The sequence below is a fragment of the Oncorhynchus mykiss genome, chromosome 4 (assembly GCF_057628025.1).
Source record: "Oncorhynchus mykiss isolate SJ-2025 chromosome 4, ASM5762802v1, whole genome shotgun sequence".
In the NCBI taxonomy this organism is placed as follows: domain Eukaryota; kingdom Metazoa; phylum Chordata; class Actinopteri; order Salmoniformes; family Salmonidae; genus Oncorhynchus; species Oncorhynchus mykiss.
Window position 1 is genome coordinate 90,702,483 of NC_143025.1, and position 13,284 is coordinate 90,715,766.

General features: G+C 43.4%; 1 protein-coding gene across 6 annotated transcripts in view; it reads right to left on the bottom strand.

Annotated features, from left to right (window-relative positions):
* Positions 1–13,284, bottom strand: part of LOC110522637 (choline/ethanolamine transporter flvcr2b) — a 51,747-nt gene that overhangs the window by 25,515 nt on the left and 12,948 nt on the right. For all 6 annotated transcript variants that reach the window (XM_090233261.1, XM_090233262.1, XM_090233263.1 and 3 more), the window contains exons 3-4: positions 2,175–2,315; positions 1,311–1,378 (exon numbers count right to left, since the gene is read on the bottom strand). In XM_090233261.1, coding sequence (XP_090089387.1) covers positions 1,311–1,378; positions 2,175–2,315 — 209 coding nt within the window. The remainder of the gene's footprint in view (positions 1–1,310; positions 1,379–2,174; positions 2,316–13,284) is intronic.

The following is a 13,284-nucleotide window of genomic DNA, read 5'->3' on the forward strand; positions in this document are numbered from 1 at the left end:
ATAGGGCTCTGGTCTAAAGTAATGCACTATATAAGGAATAGGGTGCCATAGGGCTCTGGTCTAAAGTAATGCACGATATAAGGAATAGGGTGCCATAGGGCTCTGGTCTAAAGTAATGCACGATATAAGGAATAGGGTGCCATAGGGCTCTGGTCTAAAGTAGTGCACTATATAAGGAATAGGGTGCCATAGGGCTCTGGTCTAAAGTAATGCACTATATAAGGAATAGGGTGCCATAGGGCTCTGGTCTAAAGTAATGCACTATATAGGGAATAGAGTGCCATAGGGCTCTGGTCTAAAGTAATGCACTATATAAGGAATAGGGTGCCATAGGGCTCTGGTCTAAAGTAATGCACTATATAAGGAATAGGGTGCCATAGGGCTCTGGTCTAAAGTAATGCACTATATAAGGAATAGGGTGCCATAGGGCTCTGGTCTAAAGTAGTGCACTATATAAGGAATAGCGTAAAGCCTTGCGTTCATATTTTATTTTATTTTTTAAACATTTTGCACCGTTGGCAGTAGGTGCACTTGATTCAACAGGCCTAGTGCCGGGAAGGCAAAGTGTTCCCATTTTGAACCATGTGTCTGAAGGTAGAACTCCACCTACCCAGCAGGCCCAGAGAGCAAATCAAGCGCACCTATAGGCCTACCACTGGCCGATCAGATCGTGTCTGCACAGTTTCCTCGAGCCAGACGCACATCAAATAAAAACTCACAGCAAAGTTGAAAACATTTAAAACCATGACTAGAGACTCAACAAATATAGCAAAGAGCTGATGTTTTTATAAGTTCATGTTTAACCCCCAGCCACCTGACGACAACCCCCGACAACCCCCAGCCACAACCCTCTTTAGGTAAGGGTGAATAACACAGGGCTTTGTTAAATAACTTCACCCTTCAGTAATGCAATCTCTCCTGACCTTTTACTATACTTCTAGAATGTTTGTATTGTTAACCAAATAACACGCCCATTGTTGTATTCTAGAATGTTTGCATTGTTAACCAAATAACGCCCATTGTTGTATTCTAGAATGTTTGCATTGTTAACCAAATAACACACCCATTGTTGTATTCTAGAATGTTTGTATTGTTAACCAAATAACACGCCCATTGTTGTATTCTAGAATGTTTGTATTGTTAACCAAATAACACGCCCATTGTTGTATTCTAGAATGTTTGTATTTTTAACCAAATAACACGCCCATTGTTGTATTCTAGAATGTTTGTATTTTTAACCAAATAACACGCCCATTGTTGTAGTGTTGTCAATGTGTTTCAGTGCCCACATACTGCAGTGTAGGACTTACAGGGTAGTGCTCGATGATCATGCGGTTCAGTAGCGTGCCCACAGCATAAAAGCAGCCCACGTTCAGTCCTGTTGGTGAGAGAAAAAGCAAGTGAGGACCAGTCAACAGGGACTTTCAGGGAGCTTTCTGAGAGCTTTCTGACTTCACCCACAGCAGTTATACTATTACTGTGGACTTCACCCACAGCACTGCATTCTTACCTGGTTGTCGTCATCTTATTTCACCGTTTTCTCCTGGTACTTTCCAGATGTGACCCTACTCTTTCAGCACTGTAAACTACAGTGCTTCCATTAATATATGAGACCAATAAGTTGTTGTTTTTTAAATAAAAGAGAAACATAAAAACATTATTTTGCACGTTGACATGCGACCATAACATTTCCTTGTGGATCTGGGGACAGCCAATGACATCCTAGCTGGCACAGAGTCCTTTCCTATAGGACAACATATTAATGGTGCACCTGTGATGCAGTGTGGGAAATATGGGCACATTGCTGAGGTGCAGGTAGCCTAGCGTTGGGCCAGTAACCAAAAGGTTGTTGGTTCCAATCTCTGAGCCAACTTGGTGGAAAAATCTGTTGATGTGCCCTTGAGCAAGGCACTTTACCCAAATTGCTCTGGATAAGTGTCTGCCAAATGACAGAAAAAAAAATGTAGTTTGCTAGGTAACTGTAGGTCAGGTGGAACAAGTAACACACTGGCAGACAGTTCACAACTAGCCTGCCTACTTGAAACATAATACCCGAGACATGACAGTTATGTTTCCACATTATCCTTCCTGGCTATGATGAATGCATAACCAGGATAGCCCTGGACAGCTCAGCTCAACACAGATCAGTAGTGATACAAGGGGTAAGTACTGACCGTATGTGAGGATGAGGAGGAGGAAGGGTTTGTTTCGGAGCAGCCTGAGGATGGAGGCTGTGTAGGAGTACTGTTCTGGAGAGATACAGCGAGCTGTGGCCTGGGCCTGGGTGGGAGGGAGCTCCGGACGCTCCTGGAACACTGAAGAGAGAGAGAGAGACAGAAAGAGACTTCAGTAACACAGTCAAAACAAGGGGACATTTATGAATGAATCAGAGTGGGTTATACAGAGAAGATGCAGAGAGCATTGATTCAGAGTGCCTATACACTTGTGCCTATATACAGGTTGAAAATGGCAGACTGGGACACTGATAAGTGCCTAAATTGGAACGCAGCGGCTGTACAGCAACATGCCGTCAAAGCTCAGGATCTGTGCTTCTCAGGTTTAGCTAGTCATGTCGGCCACAGAACAGGCTTTCAAATTATGCCTGCCAAACCCAGATGAAGATTTATAAAAAAAATGGACAGCTTTTGGATTTCATAAACATTAACTGTGTAAAAGTGGGGATGCAGGGTTGTGTTCCAAACAAAACAACTACAAGTGTGCTTGCTCTAGTTCCTCAACGGCACAGAGAGAAGAAACATTTTTTTTTTTTAATTAAATCATTTTTAACAGCTTATATACTTGAAGGATATTCATAAAAGTGCATTGAAATTACTTAGGAACTGTGCACACTTTGAAGAGGTGTGTGGCCACTTGGGAAACACCCGTTAGACCTCTCACTCAAACCCTTGTCATTTACTGGTATGATGTTGCACCTCCTCCAAATGTCCCATGGATATTTCTTATCATGTACGAAGAGTATTTTCAGATTTTTTTTCAGTGAATGTAAGATCCAGGTAGAAAACAGTGTAATGTTTGTTTTCAGTCTCGTCAGGTGACTTTGTCATCACCTTTGTGTCCTTTATCATGTTTATGTATTTCCATCATTTTTCCTTCAAGAAACATTTCAGATTTAGCCTTATCCATACAGGCCAATTCCCATCAGAGTAAGGGATTCAGCGCAGCTTCATATAGCCTCTAAACAAGGGCTGTCCAATCCTCTTCTTGGAGATCTACCGTCCTGTGGGTTCAGTCCAATTCTCTTCCTGGAGATCTTGAGGACAGTAGACCCACAGGACAGTAGATCTCCAGGAAAAGGGTTGGGCAGCCCTGGCCTAGAGGCTATTGTCTGAACATGCAAAACAGGTTTTCCCTCAGTGTTGTAATTGGTGCTTTCCACACTCCGATACAGTGTCGACCTGTCATTCAGGGCCTGTTTTGAGCCCCAGATGTTTAGCTAAAATAAAATAGTTGGCCTGTTTCACATGTCCTTTTGGCATTAATTCATGTCACATATCAGTGTGCAAACAATATGGAAGAAAACAAATCCTTGAGTTATTAAAGCCGCAAACATAGCCTCTGAGTACGGCAGCTCCAAAATGCAGGTGTTTCAGTCTAGCTCAGTGCTTTCTGTGGTGGTGGGGCAGCCAACGAAAGCACATAGCATAGGTGTTGGTAATCTTCTCTAGTTGCGCCGTGATTGGCTCAGTGTTCTGTCACTCATGGGGACACGACATCGCCGCAGTCATCATCAAATCAGGTCAACAATCTACTGTCAAATCTTTCTCAATCCTTGTCTCATTTCCAAGCTAAACAGGATAAAACACCCACCCACCTTGGACCAGAAAAAGTTGAAAACAAAAGGCCATTCTGTCAATCCAGCATGAATTTATCCAGACAATTCCAGACTTTGATGACCAAGTTTGCCCACAAGAAAGACCGCTGCACCACCTTCTGTTCACGTGAGCAACGCACAACAAATGGGGGAGTCCAAAAAAAAAATGTCTGGAATGCGGCCGCATAAATTATGTAATATGCCAGGGAGGTATGTACGGTGCATTCAGAAAGTATTCAGACCCCTTGACTTTTCCACATTTTGTTACAGCCTTTTTCTAAAAATGATTCAATTATTATTTCTAATTTATTCAGACCCTTTTGCTATGAGACTCAAAGTTGAGCTCAGGTGCATCCTGTTTCCATTGAGCAACTTGATTGGAGCCCACCTGTGGTAAATTCAATTGATTGGACTGGAGTTGGAAAGGCACACACCCGTCTATATAAGATCTTACAGTTGACACTTGATACGGAAATGCTTTTTAATAAATGATTAGAATATTACACTCTTGAAATCATAAAGTCTGAAACCATGTGATTGTATGAAATTGATTTGAATCATTGGATTATTCTAATGCATGTATGTAAGTGTTAGAATCATTTTGATTTTTATAATACTGTGTTTTAGTCAGTGGAATAATAATATAACCTGGAGTGTAGTTCTTAGACAGAATCAATGTTTTGGGAACAATGTGTCTAGTATTTTGATAACAGACTTTCTGTCTGAGCCAGATTAGGGGCCGACCTTGGCTGGGACACTGAGAACTTCCCAGTCCCAGGTCTCTCCTTATTTTAGGGGAGGGCAGGAAGACACTATTCTCAAGGACGCCCCTAGTCTCTATTGGCGGGCGGATTTGGTGATTTGTGTGGAAGTATGCGTGTCACTAGAAATTGAAGATCTTTGTACTGTGCACGTCAGAACGTTCCGTGAATAAACATTTAACTTTGGTAGACTGGGCCTCTGTCTGTTCTCATTTCTATCAGTATCTTACAAATCCTGATATAACAGAGTAATATAATTGAATTGGTTAATGAACAGGAGAACAGAACTCTTAACACTATGTCAGAGCAAAAACTGAGGTTGAAGGAATTGTCTGTAGAACTCCGAGACAGGATCTGGGGAAGGGTCCCAAAAAAATGTCTGCCGCATTGAATGTCCAAGAACATTCTTGAAAGGAAAAAGTTTGGAATCACCAAGACTCTTCTTAGAGCTGGCCGTCCGACCAAACTGAGCAATCAGGGGAGCAGGGCCTTGGGTTCTTGGTCACCTCCCTGACCAATGGTCACTCTGACAGAGCTCCAGAGTTACTGTGGAGGACAACCATCTCTGCAGCACTCCACCAATCAGGCTTTCATGGTAGAGTGGCCAAACGGAAGTCACTCCTCAGTAAAAGGCACATGACAGCCCGCTTAGAGTTTTCCCAAAAGGCTCCTAAAGGACTGTCAGACCATGAGAAACAAGATTCTCTGGTCTGATGAAACCAAGATTGAACTCTTTGCCCCGAATGCCAAGCATCACATCTGGAGGAAACCTGGCACCATCCCTACAGTGAAGCATGGTGGTGGCAGCATCATGGTGGTGGCAGCATCATGCTGTGGGGATGTTTTTCAGCGGCAGGGACTGGGTGACTAGTCAGGATCGAGGAAGATGAACAGAGCAAAACAGAGAGATCCTTGATGAAAACCTGCTCCAGAGCACTCAGGACTTCAGACTGGGGCGAACGTTCACCTTCCAACAGGACAACGAACCTAAGCACACAGCCAAGACAACGCTAGACTGGCTTCGGGACAAGTCTCCGATTGTTCTTGAGTGGCCCAGCCAGAGCACAGACTTGAACCCGATCGAACATCTCTGGAGACACCTGAAAATAGCTGTGCAGTGATGCTCCCTATCCAACCTGACAGAGTTTGAGGAGCTGCAGAGAAGAAAAAGGATAGAAACTCCAAGTACAGGTGTGCCAAACATATAGCTTCATACCCAAGAAGAATTGAAGCAGTAATCGCTGCCAAAGGTGCTTCAACAAAGAGCTGAGTAAAAGGGTCTGAATACTAATGTAAATGCGATATTTCATTTTGTATAAACTTGCAAACATTTAAAAAAAAAACTTTTGCTTTGTCATTATGGGGTGTAGATAAGAAAAAAAACAATGACATCAATTTTAGAATAAAGCTGAAAATTAAAAATGTGGAAACTGGCATGAATCTAAAAAAAATATGTTGTTTGCCCTACCAAGATAGACAGTTGAAGTGGGAAGTTTACATACTTAGGTTAGTCATTAAAATCTGTTTTTCAACCACTCCACAAATTCCTTGCTAACAAACTATAGTTTTGGCAAGTCGGTTAGAACATCAACTCTGTGCGTGACAAGTAATTAATCCAACAATTGTTTACAGAGATTATTTCACAGTGAATAAGTATCACAATTCCAGTGGGTCAGAAGTGTCATGACGTTGGCCTGTGGGTGAGGGATGCATTTCGACTATACCAGCAAGAATATAGCATGAGCTTAAAAGTATGGCAACTTGGTATGAACTTTGAACTCTTATTCACTCCAGAAGTGATACCTCCTGGCCGTTGAGTTAGCAGCAATCGCTGAACGTGGGCTGGGAGAGGATGGACAGAGTATCCATTCTACCACGTTCCAGTTCACCACTAGACATTCTTCAGAGGACCAGAGATCCATAAAGGACAAAACGGCCTTCCATCGACGACCAATCTACCGAAGCGCAGCTCAGAGTAAACATTTATTGCATTCTCCTTTTTCAAATGGCCGGTTATTTAGACTGCATAAGATACTCTATTTACAATAGTATAGCTTCTCTTTGTTACTCAGTCTTCCTGCTCTTTCACTCAAACCCAACCCCCTCTCTTTCTGTAACCAGCCGTCGTAGCCGTTCCGTCCACCGGGGACGTTTTCTTTATGACATCATTTGTAATCAATGTATGATCCATTCTGTGTGATTGCAGGTATTTAGTAAATAAACAAACCAAATGTTGTATTGCTGATTCAACTTGTTAGCCAGGGTTCGTGAAGATATCCAAGATTTTACAACTTTCAGATGAGACTAAACAAGGTGACGATTAAATATTGACTGCTATTGATGTAAAAGAAACTCTTAAAGACCTGGTTATTCAGAAGACATTCAGAAGATTAGCTTAATCAGTTTAGAAGCTTCTTATAGGCTAATTGACATAATTTGAGTCAATTGGAGGTGTACCTGTTGATGTAATTCAAGGCATACCTTCAAACTCAGTGCCTCTTTGCTTGCCATCGAGGGAAAATCAAAAGAAATCAGTCAAGACCTCAAAAAAAATGTAGACCTCCACAAGTCTGGAAATTGCTCCCAAGGATGAACCAAATGCCTGAAGGTACCACGTTCATCTGTACAAACAATAATAAGCAAGTATAAACACCATGGGACCACGCTGCCGTCATACCGCTCAGGAAGAGACGCGTTCTGTCTCCTAGAGATTAACGTACTTTGGTACGAAAAGTGCAATTCAATCCCAGAACAACAGCAGAGGACCTTGTGAAGATGCTGGAGGAAACAGATACAAAAGTATCTATATCCACAGTAAAACGAGTCCTATATCGACATAACCTGAAAGGTCGCTCAGCAAGGAAGAAGCCACTGCTCTAAAACCGCCATTAAAAAAAAGCCAGGGGACAAAGATCGTACTTTTTGGAGAAATGTCCTCTGGTCTGATGAAACAAAAACATTACTATTTAGCCATAATGACCATTGCTTTGTTTGGAGGAAAAAGGGGGAGGCTTGCAAGCAAAACAACACTATCCCAACCGTGAAGCACGGTGGTGGCAGCATCATGTTGTGGGGGTGCTTTGCTGCAGTAGGGACTGGTGCACTTCACAAAATAGATGGCACCATGGGGAAGGAAAATTATGTGGATATATTGAAGCAACATCAAGACATCAGTCAGGAAGTTAAAGCTTGGTCACAGATGGGTCTTCCAAAAATGGACAATGACCACAAGCATACTTCCAAAGCTGTGGCAAAATGGCTTAAAGACAAAGTCAAGGTATTGGAGTGGCCATCACAAAGCCCTGACCTCAATCCTATAGAAAATGTGTGGGCAGAAGTGAAAAAGCATGTGCGAGCAAGGAGGCCTACAAACCTGACTCAGTTACACCAGCTCTGTCAGGAGGAATGGGCCAGAATTCACCCAACTTATTGTGGGAAGCTTGTGGAAGGCTACCCAAAACATTTGACCCAAGTTAAACAATTTAAAGGCAATGCTACCAAATACTATTTGAGTGTATGTAAACTTCGGACCCACTGGGAATGTGATGAAAGAAATAAAAGCTGAAATAAAATCACTACTATTATTCTGACATTTCACATTCTTAAAATAAAGTGGCAATCCTAACTGACCTAAGACAGGGAATTTTTACTAGGATAAAAATGTCAGCAATTGTGAAAAACAGAGTTTAAATGTATTTGGCTAAGGTGTCTGTAAACTTCCGACTTCAACTGTACATGCTAAAATCACCACTTCTTCCATAGGAGATACATATAAGTATTTACTACTACCACCACTTACTTTTTCCAAATTATTGCCTGAATTTAAAACGTGTCACTGGCCCACATACAATACCCCAAAATGTCAAAGTGGAAACATGAGGCCAATGGTGACTTTAAAACAGTTCGGGACCAAATCGACAGAGTGAAAAGGAGGAAGTCTGTACTGAATACAAATATTCCAAAACATGCATCCTGTTTGCAACAAGGCACTAAAGTCATCATGCAAAACAATTAACTTTTGTCCTGAATACAAAGCATTATGTTTGGGGCAAATCCATTACAAACACTTTACTGAGTACCACTCTCCATATTGTCAAGCATAATGGTGGCTGCATCATGTTATGGGTATGCTTGTAATTGTTAAGGACTGGTGAGTTTTCCAGGTCAAAAACATTTACAGAATGGAGCGAAGCACAGGCAAAATCCTAGAGGAAAACCTGGTGGTCTGCTTTCCACCAGACACTAGGAGATGAAGTCACCTTCGAGCCGGATCACATCCCGCCGTGATTGGGAGTCCCATAGGGCGGCGCACAATTGGCCCAGCGTTTAGCCGGGGTAGACCGTCATTGTAATTAAAAATATCTTAACTGACTTGCCAAGTTAAACAAAAAGGTTCCATTGATTTAAAAAAATAAAATAAAAACATTTAAAAAAATATATTTATATAAAAAAATCAATCATGGCTTTCAAGGGCTAAAAGACACAGAGCAACTGTAACAAATACTGAAAGCCTCTGTCTATAATGGCCCCCTATTACCCATGGGCCCAGGGCAAAAGAAGTGCACTATACAGTGAATAATGAGCCATGTCGGACTCGGCCCCTAGTCGCCGACCCAAAAGGAACGTCAACTGTGGAATCCTGACTGTGACATGACGTGCCTCAAGACGACTTTCTCTTGACAGAGCAGGCTTTCAGAGAGGAGTCTGGGGGTGAAGAAATGCTGCAGATGTCTTTGTGGTTCTTGTCTCAGAGCCAGCCCTCCCTGGGGAGTCTCAACCAGCCGGGGTTATCAGTGAACTAGCCCCTTCCTCCCTGGGGCGTCTCGTCCCCAGTACGAGTCTACTCCAACTAAGTACTCTAACCTAGACTGTACTCACTGAACTGGAACCCACAGCGACACAGACCCAAGACAACAAACTCTTAATTAAACATATTGGCTGCTGAGACCTGTCTGTGTACACCATCTGTGGAACAGGCCTGGAGATAGCAGCAGAGACAGCGGTCTACAGGATAATCAGAATGTTGAAAGTCTTGGCTTCGTCTCTCTAGGAATGGGTGAAGAACACAAGTCAATAACACCCTCAGCTTACCTCAGACCCAAGACATTAAAGGCCCTGTGAAAGACTAGTGTCCAGTGTTCTTGTACATCAAACAGAAACAGGAGATCGGGGCTGTTTTAACTTGGACAAGGCTACTTACTTCCTGACAAGACATTGAAACTAAAGGCTTGTTGGAGAGGAATCAAACCATCTTAGAAATGGGCTCCCGCAAGCGGTCTAAGGCACTGCATCTCACTGCTTGAGGCGTCACTACAGACACCCTGGTTCGAATTCAGGTTGTATCACATCCGGCTGTTATTGGAAGACCCATAGGGTGGAGCACAATTGGCCCAGCGTCATCCGCGTTTGGCCGTTATTATAAATGAATATTTGTTCTTAACTGACCTTCCTTGTTAAATTAAAATTGAGACTTACCCAGAAATACAGAGCTGTAATCACTGTCAAAAAGGTGATTCTAACATGTATTGACTCAGGGGTGTAAATACTTATGTAAATTAGATATTTCTATATTTAACTTTTCCTTACATTTGTTTGTGTTTTTAAAAGCACTTTGTCATGATTATTAAATTAATAATAATAATAATAATAATAATAATAATAATAATAATGACTAAGTACTCAGCCAGTAAGCATACACAGTACAGTATGATTCAACGTATTTAAAACCCTGGCAAAGCCTGGAAAGCATCCGCAACACATTATTACTCTTCCAGATAAACATAACGGGCCTTCAGCCATTTAGAGAGAGACTCTTATAGACCTAGAGGCTATTGTCTGAACAAGCAAATATTGGAAGGTGTTTAAAATGGGTTTTGCCTCAGTCTTGTAATTGGTTCTTTCAAAACTTACAGGACATAGGTCAAACAAGTACAGCTCACCATTCCTGTCAACAGGCTTTTAGGCTTCAGCTAGCTGACAATTATTTTATATATATATATTTTTTTAAATATATAGTTTTTCAAGGATTAAAATGAGACCAAAAACAAAAAATGTCAGACCCAAAGGAATGTCAACTGTGGATTGTGACACGACTTGCTTAAAGCGGACGTTCTCCCGGGAGAGCCAGCTTTCAGACTGGAGTCAGTGGGCAGAGAGCTGCGAAAGATATCTTTGTGTGCAGATGTCTCTGTTCTTATCTCTAAGCTACAGTCTTCCCTGGGGTGTCTCAACCACCAGCAGGAGTGTACTCTTTGCTAAGTACGGTTTTAAAACTGTCCTCACTGAACAGGCACCCCGAGGTACACTCAGACTCAAGACACTGAAGGCCCTGCGATAGACTAGCGTCCAGGGAGTGTACTTGTACACGCTACAGGAGATCGGCTCCTGCCTTATGTACCATTCCGGCTTGTACAAGGCTACTTACTTACAAAACACTGAAACTCGTTGTGTGTAATGAAGCTGTTCTAGATATACACAGTACCTTAGTACTCAGCTACTGTAGTACGCATGTAAAAGCACTGTGAAAGTCAAATGTACTGAAAACCATGGCAAGGCAAATGCCACATTCAGGCTAATATTCACATCTTAAAACTCATTGCTGTACTCTTCCAGATTCACACACACATCCATATAAAAACACCCGAAACATGCCCGTCAACGATTTCTGTCCTCCTTCATCCATTGAGAGACATGAACCTAGACAACCGTCTCTGTCGCACAACATTCTCCAGCTAGAGAACCGTCTCTGTCGCACAACATTCTCCAGCTAGAGAACCGTCTCTGTCGCACAACATTCTCCAGCTAGAGAACCGTCTCTGTCGCACAACATTCTCCAGCTAGAGAACCGTCTCTGTCGCACAACATTCTCCAGCTAGAGAACCGTCTCTGTCGCACAACATTCTCCAGCTAGACAACCGTCTCTGTCGCACAACATTCTCCAGCTAGAGAACCGTCTCTGTCGCACAACATTCTCCAGCTAGAGAACCGTCTCTGTCGCACAACATTCTCCAGCTAGAGAACCGTCTCTGTCGCACAACATTCTCCAGCTAGAGAACCGTCTCTGTCGCACAACATTCTCCAGCTAGAGAACCGTCTCTGTCGCACAACATTCTCCAGCTAGAGAACCGTCTCTGTCGCACAACATTCTCCAGCTAGACAACCGTCTGTCGCACAACATTCTCCAGCTAGAGAACCGTCTCTGTCGCACAACATTCTCCAGCTAGAGAACCGTCTCTGTCGCACAACATTCTCCAGCTAGACAACCGTCTCTGTCGCACAACATTCTCCAGCTAGAGAACCGTCTCTGTCGCACAACATTCTCCAGCTAGACAACCGTCTCTGTCGCACAACATTCTCCAGCTAGAGAACCGTCTCTGTCGCACAACATTCTCCAGCTAGACAACCGTCTCTGTCGCACAACATTCTCCAGCTAGACAACCGTCTCTGTCGCACAACATTCTCCAGCTAGACAACCGTCTCTGTCGCACAACATTCTCCAGCTAGACAACCGTCTCTGTCGCACAACATTCTCCAGCTAGACAACCGTCTCTGTCGCACAACATTCTCCAGCTAGACAACCGTCTCTGTCGCACAACATTCTCCAGCTAGACAACCGTCTCTGTCGCACAACATTCGCCAGCTAGACAACCGTCTCTGTCGCACAACATTCGCCAGCTAGACAACCGTCTCTGTCGCACAACATTCTCCAGCTAGAGAACCGTCTCTGTCGCACAACATTCTCCAGCTAGACAACCGTCTCTGTCGCACAACATTCTCCAGCTAGACAACCGTCTCTGTCGCACAACATTCTCCAGCTAGAGAACCGTCTCTGTCGCACAACATTCTCCAGCTAGACAACCGTCTCTGTCGCACAACATTCTCCAGCTAGAGAACCGTCTCTGTCGCACAACATTCTCCAGCTAGACAACCGTCTCTGTCGCACAACATTCTCCAGCTAGACAACCGTCTCTGTCGCACAACATTCGCCAGCTAGACAACCGTCTCTGTCGCACAACATTCGCCAGCTAGACAACCGTCTGTCGCACAACATTCTCCAGCTAGACAACCGTCTGTCGCACAACATTCTCCAGCTAGACAACCGTCTGTCGCACAACATTCTCCAGCTAGACAACCGTCTCTGCTGTTAGACAACATTCCACACCTGGCACACACACACTTTTTGCAGGCCCCCAGATGGCCCAGACTGACAGACAGAGGCAGACAGGGCACAGACAGACAGGGCATCTAGCAACCAGACAGACAGGCTCTAGTGACCAGTTAATATTCACTAGGTAGCACAAAACAAGAACCCCAAAAAAGGCAGAAGAGCCAGACAGCATTAACCCTCTACCCAATAGATCTTCTCTGTGCAGACGACCTGCAGGCTACATCTTCCTTTATCATCACATTCTTTATATAGCACTTCACCAACAAGACAGTATCCGAGTCCCAATCAGCACCCTATTCTCTAGTGCACTACATTGGACCAGGGTCCACAGGCCCATAGTGAACTAGGTACGGAATAGGGTGTAATTTGGGACAAAAGGCAGTAGCAGCTATTGAGTGAAATCAGGTCATATGAAAATAAACCTCTGAATGAGTTGGCTTAATTGCACAACGTTAGCTGAACAGCTCATGGTGCAACATGTATGTAGGTTACAGTGGTAATGGTTTGTGATGGGGGGGGGGGGG